The sequence below is a fragment of the Anomaloglossus baeobatrachus genome, chromosome 12 (assembly GCF_048569485.1).
Source record: "Anomaloglossus baeobatrachus isolate aAnoBae1 chromosome 12, aAnoBae1.hap1, whole genome shotgun sequence".
Taxonomy (NCBI): domain Eukaryota; kingdom Metazoa; phylum Chordata; class Amphibia; order Anura; family Aromobatidae; genus Anomaloglossus; species Anomaloglossus baeobatrachus.
The window spans coordinates 138,009,108-138,022,608 of NC_134364.1; the positions used below are offsets into that span (position 1 = coordinate 138,009,108).

Genomic DNA, 13,501 nt, shown 5'->3' on the forward strand with positions numbered 1-13,501 from the left:
TTGTGGCATTGAGCGGTGCCAAATTCAGTATGGGGAATGAAGGGTTAATTCCCTTCATGTGGTAACACGAGCAGGCTGCTGTGATTGGTCAGCCTGCTGCGTGGTGGTAATGGAAGTTGTTATGATGGGAATTTATGGGGTTAATCTGCCCCCTGTGAGTAACGCGAGCAGGCTGTGTGATTGGTCAGCCTGCTGCGCGCCAATTTTAAAGTCTGTCATTGGTGGACGGAGGTAAATATGCAGGAGACTTGCCTTTATAAGGAGCCAGCTGTGAGCCAGCTGTGTCAGTTTCCAGCTGTGAAGAAAGAAGAATCCAGATGGAGTCCCTCCTGGAGAAGATGATGGCTCGGGTCGGCGCAGCGGACGGCGAGGAGTGGCTGAAGAGGTGTCTGGCGCCGGTGAACGAAGCCGCCGAAGCGGTCCTGGATCCAGCTTCGGATCTCGCCGGCGTTCCTGCGCGGAGGGAAGAACTTCTGCGGCCCGGAGAAGGAGAAGACGTCCGGAGATCCCTGCGGAAGAAGAGGATGAAGAGCGACGTCTACTCACCGCCTGCATCATGTTCTCAGCGGTCCGGCGGAGGGAGGAAGAGGTCGGCATCTGCTCGCGGTCGGCGCGGCGATGGGAGGAAGACGCCGGAGACATCGCGAGAGGCGGGAGTTCCGGCGAGAGGAGGGTCCGGAGCATCGCGAGACCGCCCAAGAAGCCGACGAGATTTGGCCGCGTCATCAGGGCGCGACTCCCAGAAGGCTCGGCGGGCGATTATCCCGGAAGTCGCCGTCGGGAGTTCCGCTCCGGCTGTTGTGGCCGGGTATAGCGGAGATCCTGGGTCGCTCACGGGCCTGTACGCGCCGCCAGCCCCATTGCAAAAGAGCTCAGCTGGGGCTTTGGCGGCGGCGACGCAGGTCTGGAGCTCGACAGAAGAATCCGAAGAGGACGTCGCAGCGAGCGGAGGTCGTCAACCCCAGTACAGCGCGTTGGATGGACCCGGGAGCGGAGGACATGGTGAGAGCCCCCTTGCTGGAGCACCCAATGTTAATTGTGTAAAGGACATGGTCATTAGGACTTTGTCTGAAATGCTTGGGGGCCATGTAGTGCTACCCCAGGCACCTGTTGCTGAAGTTTCTATTCAGGACAGGTTCCCTGGGGTGGCAGAGTCTCATTTAAAGGAAGCACTGACATGTGATGTTTCCCCTTTGGGTTTTCATCTCAGTGCTTCTCTTAAGGAAAAGATTTGGAGACAAGATTATGTAGAGATCTTTTCTCTGTTACCGGTTGCTAGGGAACTGCAGCATAAAGTGGAGAAACCGGATGGAAAACAAGAGGTTGAGTCAGAACGAAAGAAAAATTTTAAATCATTTTATTCATGGTTACAGGCTTTCTCCATTTATGCTGCAGTTCTTGGGGAGAAGTTTCCTAAATTGTGTAGTGGTTTGTTTCAGCACCAAGATTGTATTCTGGAGGCTTATCGTAATTTCGGTGGCTTAGCGTGGCTGAATTACGATGAGTCTTTCAGGCAGAAGTTGGCGGTTCACCCTGCTGTCAAGTGGGGTGTTAAGGATGTCGGGTTATGGCTGAATTTAATGCTGCCTCAGCGACAGAACCCTCACAGACAGCAGGTGAATGTCAATTCAAAAAGGGGGGTGTGCTTTGCATTCAATGAGTCCTCGTGCAAGTGGCAGGGTACCTGTCGCTTTCGCCATGAGTGCTCGTTTTGTGGCGGGGCTCACCCCTTGTTTAAATGTTTTAAAAAGCATGGTCAGTCCACGGTACAGCCATCTGGTGTTAGGGAGCAGTTTTTCAAAGGCTCAGACTCCAGTGAGCCTGGAAGGAATGCTCCCGTGGCTAGACCGTTTTCCAGACAGGCCGAAGGCAGCTCTGGTTCGTAGTGGGTTTCAGGCAGGTTTTCCTGTACCTTCTTTTGAAGGTATAGGTTGTAATGTAACTAGGAATTTACAATCAGTTGATAGCCATAAGGAGGTAGTCAGGGCACATATTGAAAAAGAGCTGTTGTTAGGCAGGGTGTCTGGTCCTTTTGAATTTCCTCCGTTTACAAATTTTAGGATATCACCTTTGGGGGTTGTCCCCAAGAAGGAGGTTAATTCTTTTAGGATCATACATCACCTGTCTTATCCAGCAGGTAGCTCACTGAATGATGCTATTGATCCTAATGCATCTTCGGTGAGTTACACATCCTTTGATGAGGCTATGGATTTGCTACGGAAGTTTGGCCCGGATTGTTTCCTGGCCAAATCTGATATCAAGTCTGCCTTCCGGCTTCTGCCAATTAACCCCTTGGGTTTTAATTCTTTGGGTTTTTGTTTTGAGGGCTCTTTTTATTTTGACAGGTGCCTCCCTATGGGTTTTTCTTTATCATGTTATTATTTTGAGTCCTTTTCCACGTTTTTGCATTGGTCAGTTCAGGAGGGGTTTCCAGAGGGGGGTATGTTACATTATTTGGACGATTTCCTTTTTGTTGGTAGGTCAGGACGTTGTTTGCAATTGCTAAATAAATTTTTGGGTTTGATGAAGTTTTTTGGGGTGCCGTTAGCTCAGGATAAAACAGTTTTCCCTTGTACGGAGCTTGAGTTTTTAGGGATTGTTTTGGATTCACAAAAAATGGAATTGAGGCTCCCTGGCCAGAAGATTACGAAGTTAAAAGGCTGTATCGCGAGTTTTTTAGTGAAGAAAAAGTGTACCCTGCGAGAGCTCCAATCTCTGCTGGGTGGTTTGAACTTTGCATTAAGAATTCTGCCAATGGGGAGAGTGTTTTCCAGACGTTTGTATGATGCAACTAAGGGTGTTAGGTGTTCAGGTTCACACATTAGAATTTCGTGTGAGATGAGGAAGGATTTAAGAATTTGGTATGAATTTTTAGAAAGTTTCAACGGGATTAGCTGCGTTCAACAGGATTTTATGTTGTCTCAGGATCTCCTTTGGTTTACAGGGGTGTCTAAGGAAGTGGGGTTCGGTACGATTTTTCGTACACACTGGTGCTTTTCTTCATGGCCTTCATCTTGGTTGTCGGAAGGTTTGCTGGAGAAGCAGGTGTTATTGGAGCTTTTTCCGGTTTTTGTTTCAGTGCATATTTGGGGTAAGGAACTAGCGAATAGGAGGATTATACTCATATCGCATTGTCAAGGTTTGGTTTTTGCTTTGAACACCTTGGTGGTGAAGTGTAGGTTTCTGGGTGGTGTGTTGCGCAGATTGGTTCTATTGTGTCTGAAGTGGAATATTTGGTTGAAGGCTCGTTTTGCTCCTGAGTGCAATAATGCTTCCGTTTTTTACCTCTCTTCTCAGCGGTTAGTGGAATTCAGGAAGAGTTCAGGAAAGATGGATCCCTTTTGACTGCATGCCCGTCCCAGTTGTGGGAGGCAATTTTGGATTAGTAGCAGATTCCATTAAAAATTCTATTGCACCAGGGACTTGGAAGGCATACTCGGCTGCTTGGTTGGCATGGAATCAATTTTGTGATTCCAGGAATCTGGTTCCCCGCAAGTGTGATGTGTCGACAGCACTTGGTTTTTTGAATTTTTATGTTTGTTTAGGTTATCGTTATAATTTTTTGTATAAAACATTTTGTGGAATTTCTTTTTTCTTAAAATTATATGGTGAGGAGTCTCTATTAAGCTTATTTGTGGTTCGGCAGGCGCTAAAGGGTTGTAAAAAAGGTTGTGTTGTGCCTGATCGCCGCAGGCCTATATCCGTGAATCTCTTAGAAAGATTATGGTTTATGTTGAGTGAAGTTTGTTTTAACAATTTTGAGTTATGTTTATTTCGTGCAGCTTTTGTGCTTTGTTTCTTCGCAGCACTCAGAATTAGTGAGTTGTTGTCCCATAGTCGGTACGACACCTCGGGTTTATATAGAAAGGATGTTTATGTATCTGACTCTTGTGCGGTGTTATTTATTAGTAGGTCCAAAATGGATCAACTTGGTAAAGGGTGTTCTGTGAAGTTGCGTCCTTTATGGGATTCATGTATATGCCCCGTCACCAATTTATGTAAATGGCTTACTGTACGGGGGGATACCCCGGGTTTGTTGTTTTTACATGTAGACGGTTCGCCTGCCACTAAGTTTCAATTTAATGCAATATTAAAAAAATGTATGGTTAAGTTGCAGCTAGATAGCTCCAACTTCTCATCACATTCTTTTCGGATCGGGGCGGCAACCGAGGCAGCAAGAGCTGGCCTCTCGGGAAAAAGAATTGGTAAAATTGGCAGATGGGCGTCAAAACGCTATCAGTTGTATATACGCCCGAATTTATTATAATTAATTTATTCTGTCTCTCTCCAATTCTAGGCCCAATGGTGATTTGGCTTGTAGGCCATTCGTTTATACACTGGGCGCAGAGGAGAGCGGCTTGTAGAAGTTACACAGAAAACTTATCTTTTCAGTATGAACTGATAAATGTTTTTTGGTACGGTATAAGGGGTCTGAAATTTTCTAATTTACTTGGCACCTTAAAAGGTATGCTGTTGACTCATCCGTATCCTGACCTTATAATTTTACACATTGGAGGGAATGACTTGGGTAAAATTAAGACTTTGGACTTGTTATTTAATTTCCGCAGAGATTTTGCGCTCATAAAGAATCTTTTTCCTTATTCAGCATTGATTTTTTCTGAAATTGTTCCGAGACTGGTTTGGAATGGCCAGCTTGCCTTTTTGGAAAAAATAAGGAAACGTGTCAATCGTGACATGGCAAAATTTTTTGTTAGTTTGGGCGACTTCTCATATCGCCATAGTGATCTGGAAGGTTTTACGGTTGGCCTGTACAGGTCTGATGGGGTACATCTCTCTGACGTTGGTCTGGACATTTTTAATGTGGGTATCCAGAATATGATAGAAAAATGGCTGCGGTGTTTGGGGGGGGCCTCGTATTGTTAATACTCGGCCGTTTGGGAAAAAATCGCCCAACTATGTTGGGTGGATTGTGGTTTTATAAGTGGTTAATGGTACTTTATGGTGGTATTTATGGAATTTTATGGTTATTGAATTTCAATAATATGGTGAATTTAATTTATCAAGTTACCAATAATAAAACACCACGGCCATTTTTATCCAAATGTCATGTGTCTGAGTATTTATTCTTTATTAATGGTAAGTTAAGTGGTTATAGTGGGCTTTATGCTACCATGAGTGACCGCAGTGCAAAAATGGATGACCGCGCATACGTGTGGAGTGACCTATGGGCACAGCCGCAACATTACATGAGGTTTTCTCTGGAATTAATTGCCCACCCTACGCTCACAAGTTGTCAGCGAATGGACAGCAGGTTATTCACACAGATCCATGACACCCATAATAACATCCCATCATGGAAACCGTGGGCGAGGAAGACAAGGAGGCGGACACTGATCTCACCGCAAGCCCACAACATAAGACCTTACATGAAGGGGTCAAATGTACGAAAGAAACAAGCAAAACCAAAAAAAAGCAAACCCCCAAAGTATACTCCTGCTACACCATTACAGGGGTCACATATACAGTATACAGAGACCCCGCAGTGACCGGACGTCTCCTGCACCATTACAGGGGTCACATATACAGTATACAGAGACCCCGCAGTGACCGGACGTCTCCTGCACCATTACTGGGGCACATATACAGTATACAGAGACCCCGCAGTGACCGGACGTCTCCTGCACCATTACAGGGGTCACATATACAGTATACAGAGACCCCGCAGTGACCGGACGTCTCCTGCACCATTACAGGGGTCACATATACAGTATACAGAGACCCCGCAGTGACCGGACGTCTCCTGCACCATTACTGGGGCACATATACAGTATACAGAGACCCCGCAGTGACCGGACGTCTCCTGCACCATTACAGGGGTCACATATACAGTATACAGAGACCCCGCAGTGACCGGACGTCTCCTGCACCATTACAGGGGTCACATATACAGTATACAGAGACCCCGCAGTGACCGGACGTCTCCTGCACCATTACAGGGGTCACATATACAGTATACAGAGACCCCGCAGTGACCGGACGTCTCCTGCACCATTACAGGGGTCACATATACAGTATACAGAGACCCCGCAGTGACCGGACGTCTCCTGCACCATTACAGGGGTCACATATACAGTATACAGAGACCCCGCAGTGATCGGACGTCTCCTGTATCATTACAGGGGTCATATATACAGTATACAGAGACCCCGCAGTGACCGGACGTCTCCTGCACCATTAGAGGGGGAAAAAATTGGTTTGGTGTGGATGGGGAGTGGATATGGGCGTGACTGTGAAATGGGTGTGGTTAGGGGGCGTGGCCTAAAACAGGTTGTCCTCTCCTCCGCCCCTATACAGGTTGTCCTCTCCTCCGCCCCTATGCAGGTTGTCCTCTCCTCCGCCCCTATGCAGGTTGTCCTCTCCTCCGCCCCTATGCAGGTTGTCCTCTCCTCCGCCCCTATGCAGGTTGTCCTCTCCTCCGCCCCTATGCAGGTTGTCCTCTCCTCCGCCCATATGCAGGTTGTCCTCTCCTCCGCCCTTATGCAGGTTGTCCTCTCCTCCGCCCCTATACAGGTTGTCCTCTCCTCCGCCCCTATACAGGTTGTCCTCTCCTCCGCCCCTATACAGGTTGTCCTCTCCTCCGCCCCTATGCAGGTTGTCCTCTCCTCCGCCCCTATACAGGTTGTCCTCTCCTCCGCCCCTATGCAGGTTGTCCTCTCCTCCGCCCCTATACAGGTTGCCCTTCTTCCGCCCCTATGCAGGTTGTCCTCTCCTCCGCCCCTATACAGGTTGTCCTCTCCTCCGCCCCTATACAGGTTGTCCTCTCCTCCGCCCCTATACAGGTTGTCCTCTCCTCCGCCCCTATACAGGTTGTCCTCTCCTCCGCCCCTATACAGGTTGTCCTCTCCTCCGCCCCTATGCAGGTTGTCCTCTCCTCCGCCCCTATACAGGTTGTCCTCTCCTCCGCCCCTATACAGGTTGTCCTCTCCTCCGCCCCTATACAGGTTGTCCTCTCCTCCGCCCCTATACAGGTTGTCCTCTCCTCCGCCCCTATACAGGTTGTCCTCTCCTCCGCCCCTATACAGGTTGTCCTCTCCTCCGCACCTATACAGGTTGTCCTCTCCTCCGCCCCTATACAGGTTGTCCTCTCCTCCGCCCCTATACAGGTTGTCCTCTCCTCCACCCCTATACAGGTTGTCCTCTCCTCCGCCCCTATACAGGTTGTCCTCTCCTCCGCCCCTATACAGGTTGTGCTCTCCTCCGCCCCTATACAGGTTGACCTCTGCTCCGCCCCTATACAGGTTGACCTCTGCTCCGCCCCATACAGGTTGACCTCTGCTCCGCCCCTATGCAGGTTGTCCTCTCCTCCGCCCCTATACAGGTTGCCCTCTCCTCCGCCCCTATGCAGGTTGACCTCTCCTCCGCCCCTATGCAGGTTGTCCTCTCCTCCGCCCCTATGCAGGTTGCCCTCTCCTCCGCCCCTATGCAGGTTGTCCTCTCCTCAGCCCCTATGCAGGTTGCCCTCTCCTCCGCCCCTATGCAGGTTGCCCTTTGCTCCGCTCCTATGCAGGTTGCCCTCTGCTCCGCCCCTATGCAGGTTGCCCTCTGCTCCGCCCCTATGCAGGTTGCCCTTTGCTCCGCCCCTATTCAGGTTGCCCTCTGCTCCGCCCCTATGCAGGTTGCCCTCTGCTCCGCCCCTATGCAGGTTGCCCTCTGCTCCGCCCCTATGCAGGTTGCCCTCTGCTCCGCCCCTATGCAGGTTGCCCTCTGCTCTGCCCCTATGCAGGTTGCCCTCTGCTCCGCCCCTATGCAGTTTGCCCTCTGCTCCGTCCCCATGCAGGTTGCCCTCTCCTCCGCCCCTATGCAGGTTGCCCTCTCCTCCGCCCCTATGCAGGTTGTCCTCTCCTCAGCCCCTATGCAGGTTGCCCTCTGCTCCGCCCCTATGCAGTTTGCCCTCTGCTCCGCCCCCATGCAGGTTGCCCTCTGCTCCGCCCCTATGCAGGTTGTCCTCTCCTCCGCCCCTATGCAGGTTGCCCTCTGCTCCGCCCCTATGCAGGTTGCCCTCTGCTCCGCCTCTATGCAGGTTGCCCTCTCCTCCGCCCCTATGCAGGTTGCCCTCTCCTCCGCCCCTATGCAGGTTGTCCTCTCCTCAGCCCCTATGCAGGTTGCCCTCTCCTCCGCCCCTATGCAGGTTGCCCTTTGCTCCGCCCCTATGCAGGTTGCCCTCTGCTCCGCCCCTATGCAGGTTGCACTCTCCTCCGCCCCTATGCAGGTTGTCCTCTCCTCCGCCCCTATGCAGGTTGCCCTCTCCTCCGCCCCTATGCAGGTTGTCCTCTCCTCAGCCCCTATGCAGGTTGCCCTCTCCTCCGCCCCTATGCAGGTTGCCCTCTCCTCCGCCCCTATGCAGGTTGTCCTCTCCTCAGCCCCTATGCAGGTTGCCCTCTCCTCCGCCCCTATGCAGGTTGCCCTCTGCTCCGCCCCTATGCAGGTTGCCCTCTGCTCCGCCCCTATGTAGGTTGCCCTCTGCTCCGCCCCTATGCAGGTTGCCCTCTGCTCCGCCCCTATGCAGGTTGCCCTCTGCTCCGCCCCTATGCAGTTTGCCCTCTGCTCCGCGCCCATGCAGGTTGCCCTCTGCTCCGCCCCTATGCAGGTTGCCCTCTGCTCCGCCCCCTATGCAGGTTGCCCTCTGCTCCGCCCCCTATGCAGGTTGCCCTCTGCTCCGCCCCTATGCAGGTTGCCCTCTGCTCCGCCCCCTTTGCAGGTTGCCCTCTGCTCCGCCCCCTATGCAGGTTGCCCTCTGCTCCGCCCCTATGCAGGTTGCCCTCTGCTCCGCCCCTATGCAGGTTGCCCTCTGCTCCGCCCCTATGCAGGTTGCCCTCTGCTCCGCCCCTATGCAGGTTGCCCTCTCCTCCGCCCCTATGCAGGTTGCCCTCTGCTCCGCCCCTATACAGGTTGCCCTCTGCTCCGCCCCTATACAGGTTGCCCTCTGCTCCGCCCCTATGCAGGTGGCCCTCTGCTCCGCCCCTATGCAGGTTGCCCTCTGCTCCGCCCCTATGCAGGTTGCCCTCTCCTCGGGCCCCGCACGCTTCCCCCTCCTCTCCTTTCTGCTTCTCCCGCACGGATCCTCCACTGCCCTGCACAGCTCCCCATCTCCACTGTATAAATCCCCCTCTCTCCTTTGCCCCTGTATAGATTCCTCTTCGTCGCTGCCCCATATAGCTCCCCCTCCTTCGTCTCCTCCACCCTCATAAAGATCCCTCATCCTCTCCAGCGGCCCGTAGAGATCCCCCTCCTATCCTCCTCTTCCTCGTACATATCCCTGTACTCTCCTCCTCCTCATCCTCCTCTTTGTATATATCCCCATCTCCTCCTCCATCTCAATCCCCCCCGCCGTGTGGGGGCTGATGATAGGGGTGGTGGTGTATTAGGGCAAGAGCGCTGTGTGGGGGCTAATGATGGGGGGGTGGGGGTGTATTAGGACAAGAGCGCTGTGTGGGGGCTAATGATGGGGGGGTGGGGGTGTATTAGGGCAAGATCGCTGCATGGGGGTGTATTGGGGCATGAGTGCTGTGTGGGGGCTGATGGGGGGGTGGGGGTGTATTAGGCCAGGAGCGCCGTGTGGGGGCTGATGATGGGGGTGGGGGTGTATTAGGGCTGGAGCGTTGTGTTGAGGCTGATGGGGTTGGGGGAGTATTAGGGCAGGAGCGCTGTGTGGGGGCTGATGATGGGGGGTGGGGGTGTATTAGGGCAGGAGCGCTGTGTGGGGCTGATGGGGGGTGGGGGTGTATTAGGGCAGGAGCGCTGTGTGGGGCTGATGGGGGTGGTGGTGTATTAGGGCAGGAGCGCTGTGTGGGGGCTGATGATGGGGGTGGGGGTGTATTAGGGCAGGAGCGCCGTGTGGGGGCTGATGATGGGGGTGGTGGTATATTAGGGCAGGAGCGCCGTGTGGGGGCTGATGATGGGGGGTGGTGGTGTATTAGGGCAGGAGCGCCGTGTGGGGGCTGATGATGGGGGTGGGGGTGTATTAGGGCAGGAGCGCTGTGTGGGGCTGATGATGGGGTGGTGGTGGTATATTAGGGCAGGAGCGCCCTGTGGGGGCTGATAATGGGGGATGGTGGTGTATTAGGGCAGGAGCGCCCTGTGGGGGCTGATGATGGGGGATGGTGGTGTATTAGGGCAGGAGCGGCGTGTGGGGGCTGATGATGGGGGTGTATTAGGGCAGGAGCGCTGTGTGGGGGCTGATGATGGGGTGGTGTATTAGGGCAGGAGCGCTGTGTGGGGGCTGATGATGGGGGGTGGTGTATTAGGGCAGGAGCGCTGTGTGGGGGCTGATGGGGGGTGGTGGTGTATTAGGGCAGGAGCGCTGTGTGGGGGTTGATGATGGGGGGTGGTGATGTTTTAGGGCAGGAGCGCTGTGTGGGGGTGTTTTAGGGCAGGAGCGCTGTGTTGGGGCTGATGATGGGGGTGTATTAGGGCAGGAGCTCTGTGTGGGGGCTGGTGATGGGGGTGTATTAGGGCAGAAGCGCTGTGTGGGGGCTGATGATGGGGGGTTGGTGTATTAGGGCAGGAGCGCTGTGTGGGGGCTGATGATGGGGGTGGGGGTGTATTAGGGCAGGAGCGCTGTGTGGGGGCTGATGATGGGGGTGGGGGTGTATTAGGGCAGGAGCGCTGTGTGGGGGTTGATGATGGGGGTTGGTGTATTAGGGCAGGAGCGCTGTGTGGGGGCTGATGATGGGGGTGGGGGTGTATTAGGGCAGGAGCGCTGTGTGAGGGCTGATGATGGGGGTGGGCGTGTATAAGGGCAGGAGCGTTGTGTGGGGGCTGATGGGGATGGGGTGTATTAGGGCAGGAGCGCTGTGTGGGGGCTGATGGGGGGGTTGGTGTATTAGGGCAGGAGCGCTGTGTGGGGGCTGATGGGGGGTTGGTGTATTAGGGCAGCAGCGCTGTGTGGGGGCTGATGATGGGGTGGGGGTGTATTAGGGCAGGAGCGCTGTGAGGGGGCTGATGATGGGGGTTGGGGGTGTATTAGGGCAGGAGCGCTGTGTGGGGGCTGATGATGGGGGGTTGTATTAGGCGCTGGTCCTGGTGTTGATAGACTGGTTTCTCCTCACATCTCTTCATGTGATCGCGGCTCTATATAATCCTCACGTCTGTTCTTCATGTTATCGCGGCTCTATATAATCCTCATGCGTCTCTTCTTCATGTGATCGCGGCTCTATATAATCCTCACACGTCTGTTCTTCATGTGATCGTGGCTCTATATAATCCTCCCACGTCTGTTCTTCATGTGATCGCGGCTCTATATAATCCTTACGTCTGTTCTTCATGTGATCGCGGCTCTATATAATCCTCACATCTCTTCTTCATGTGATTGCGGCTCTATATAATCCTCACGTCTGTTCTTCATGTGATCGTGGCTCTATATAATCCTCACGTCTGTTCTTCATGTGATCGCGGCTCTATATAATCCTCACGTCTGTTCTTCATGTGATCGCGGCTCTATATAATCCTCACACGTCTGTTCTTCATGTGATCGTGGCTCTATATAATCCTCACACGTCTCTTCATGTGATCGCGGCTCTATATAATCCTCACACGTCTCTCCTTCATGTGATCGCGGCTATATATAATCCTCAAGTCTGTTCTTCATGTGATCGCGGCTTTATATAATCCTCACACGTCTGTTCTTCATGTGATCGCGGCTCTATATAATCCTCACGCGTCTCCTAATGTGATTGCAGCTCTATATAATCCTCACGTCTGTTCTTCATGTGATCGCGGCTCTATATAATCCTCACGCGTCTCCTAATGTGATCGCGGCTCTATATAATCCTCACGTCTGTTCTTCATGTGATCGCGGCTCTATATAATCCTCACGTCTCTTCTTCATGTGATTGCGGCTCTATGTAATCCTCACGTCTCTTCTTCATGTGATTGCGGCTCTATGTAATCCTCACGTCTGTACTTCATGTGATCGCGGCTCTATATAATCCTCACACGTCTGTTCTTCATGTGATCGCGGCTCTATATAATCCTCACACGTCTGTTCTTCATGTGATCGCAGCTCTATATAATCCTCACACGTCTGTTCTTCATGTGATCGTGGCTCTATATAATCCTCACGTCTCTTCATGTGATCGCGGCTCTATATATTCCTCACGTCTGTCCTTCATGTGATCGCGGCTCTATATAATCCTCACACGTCTGTTCTTCATGTGATGACGGCTCTATATAATCCTCACGTCTGTTCTTCATGTGATCGCGGCTCTATATAATCCTCACACGTCTGTTCTTCATGTGATCGTGGCTCTATATAATCCTCACGTCTCTTCATGTGATCGCGGCTCTATATAATCCTCAAGTCTGTTCTTCATGTGATCGCGGCTCTATATAATCCTCACACGTCTGTCCTTCATGTGATCGCGGCTCTATATAATCCTCACACGTCTGTTCTTCATGTGATCGCGGCTCTATATAATCCTCAAGTCTGTTCTTCATGTGATTGCAGCTCTATATAATCCTCACACGTCTGTTCTTCATGTGATCGTGGCTCTATATAATCCTCACGTCTGTTCTTCATGTGATCGCGGCTCTATATAATCCTCATGCGTCTCTTCTTCATGTGATCGTGGCTCTATATAATCCTCATGCGTCTCTTCTTCATGTGATCGCGGCTCTATATAATCCTCACGTCTGTTCTTCATGTGATCGCGGCTCTATATAATCCTCACACGTCTGTTCTTCATGTGATCGCGGCTCTATATAATCCTCACGTCTGTTCTTCATGTGATCGCGGCTCTATATAATCCTCACACGTCTCTTCTTCATGTGATCGCGGCTCTATATAATCCTCACGTCTGTCCTTCATGTGATCGCGGCTCTATATAATCCTCACACGTCTCTTCTTCATGTGATCGCGGCTCTATATAATCCTCACACGTCTCTTCATGTTATCGCGGCTCTATATAATCCTCACGCGTCTCTTCTTCATGTTATCGCGGCTCTATATAATCCTCACACGTCTGTTCTTCATGTGATCGTGGCTCTATATAATCCTCACGTCTCTTCTTCATGTGATCGCGGCTCTATATAATCCTCACGTCTGTTCATGTGATCGCGGCTCTATATAATCCTCACATGTCTCTTCTTCATGTGATCGCGGCTCTATATAATCCTCACACGTCTGTTCTTCATGTGATCGCGGCTCTATATAATCCTCACACGTCTGTTCTTCATGTGATCGCGGCTCTATATAATCCTCACACGTCTGTTCTTCATGTTATCGCGGCTCTATATAATCCTCATGCGTCTCTTCTTCATGTGATCGCGGCTCTATATAATCCTCACACGTCTGTTCTTCATGTGATCGCGGCTCTATATAATCCTCACACGTCTGTTCTTCATGTGATCGTGGCTCTATATAATCCTCACACGTCTGTTCTTCATGTAATCGCGGCTCTATATAATCCTCACGTCTGTTCTTCATGTGATCGCAGCTCTATATAATCCTCACACGTCTATCCTTCATGTGATCGCGGCTCTA

The 13,501-nt window shown here is 51.9% G+C and overlaps 1 protein-coding gene across 1 annotated transcript in view; it reads left to right on the top strand.

Annotated features, from left to right (window-relative positions):
* Positions 1-5,314: 5,314 nt before the first annotated feature.
* The window catches only part of LOC142257690 (ephrin-A3-like), a 183,196-nt gene continuing 175,009 nt past the window's right edge, over positions 5,315-13,501 (top strand). Inside the window, exon 1 of the mRNA XM_075329825.1 lies at positions 5,315-5,402. Coding sequence (XP_075185940.1) covers positions 5,315-5,402 — 88 coding nt within the window. The remainder of the gene's footprint in view (positions 5,403-13,501) is intronic.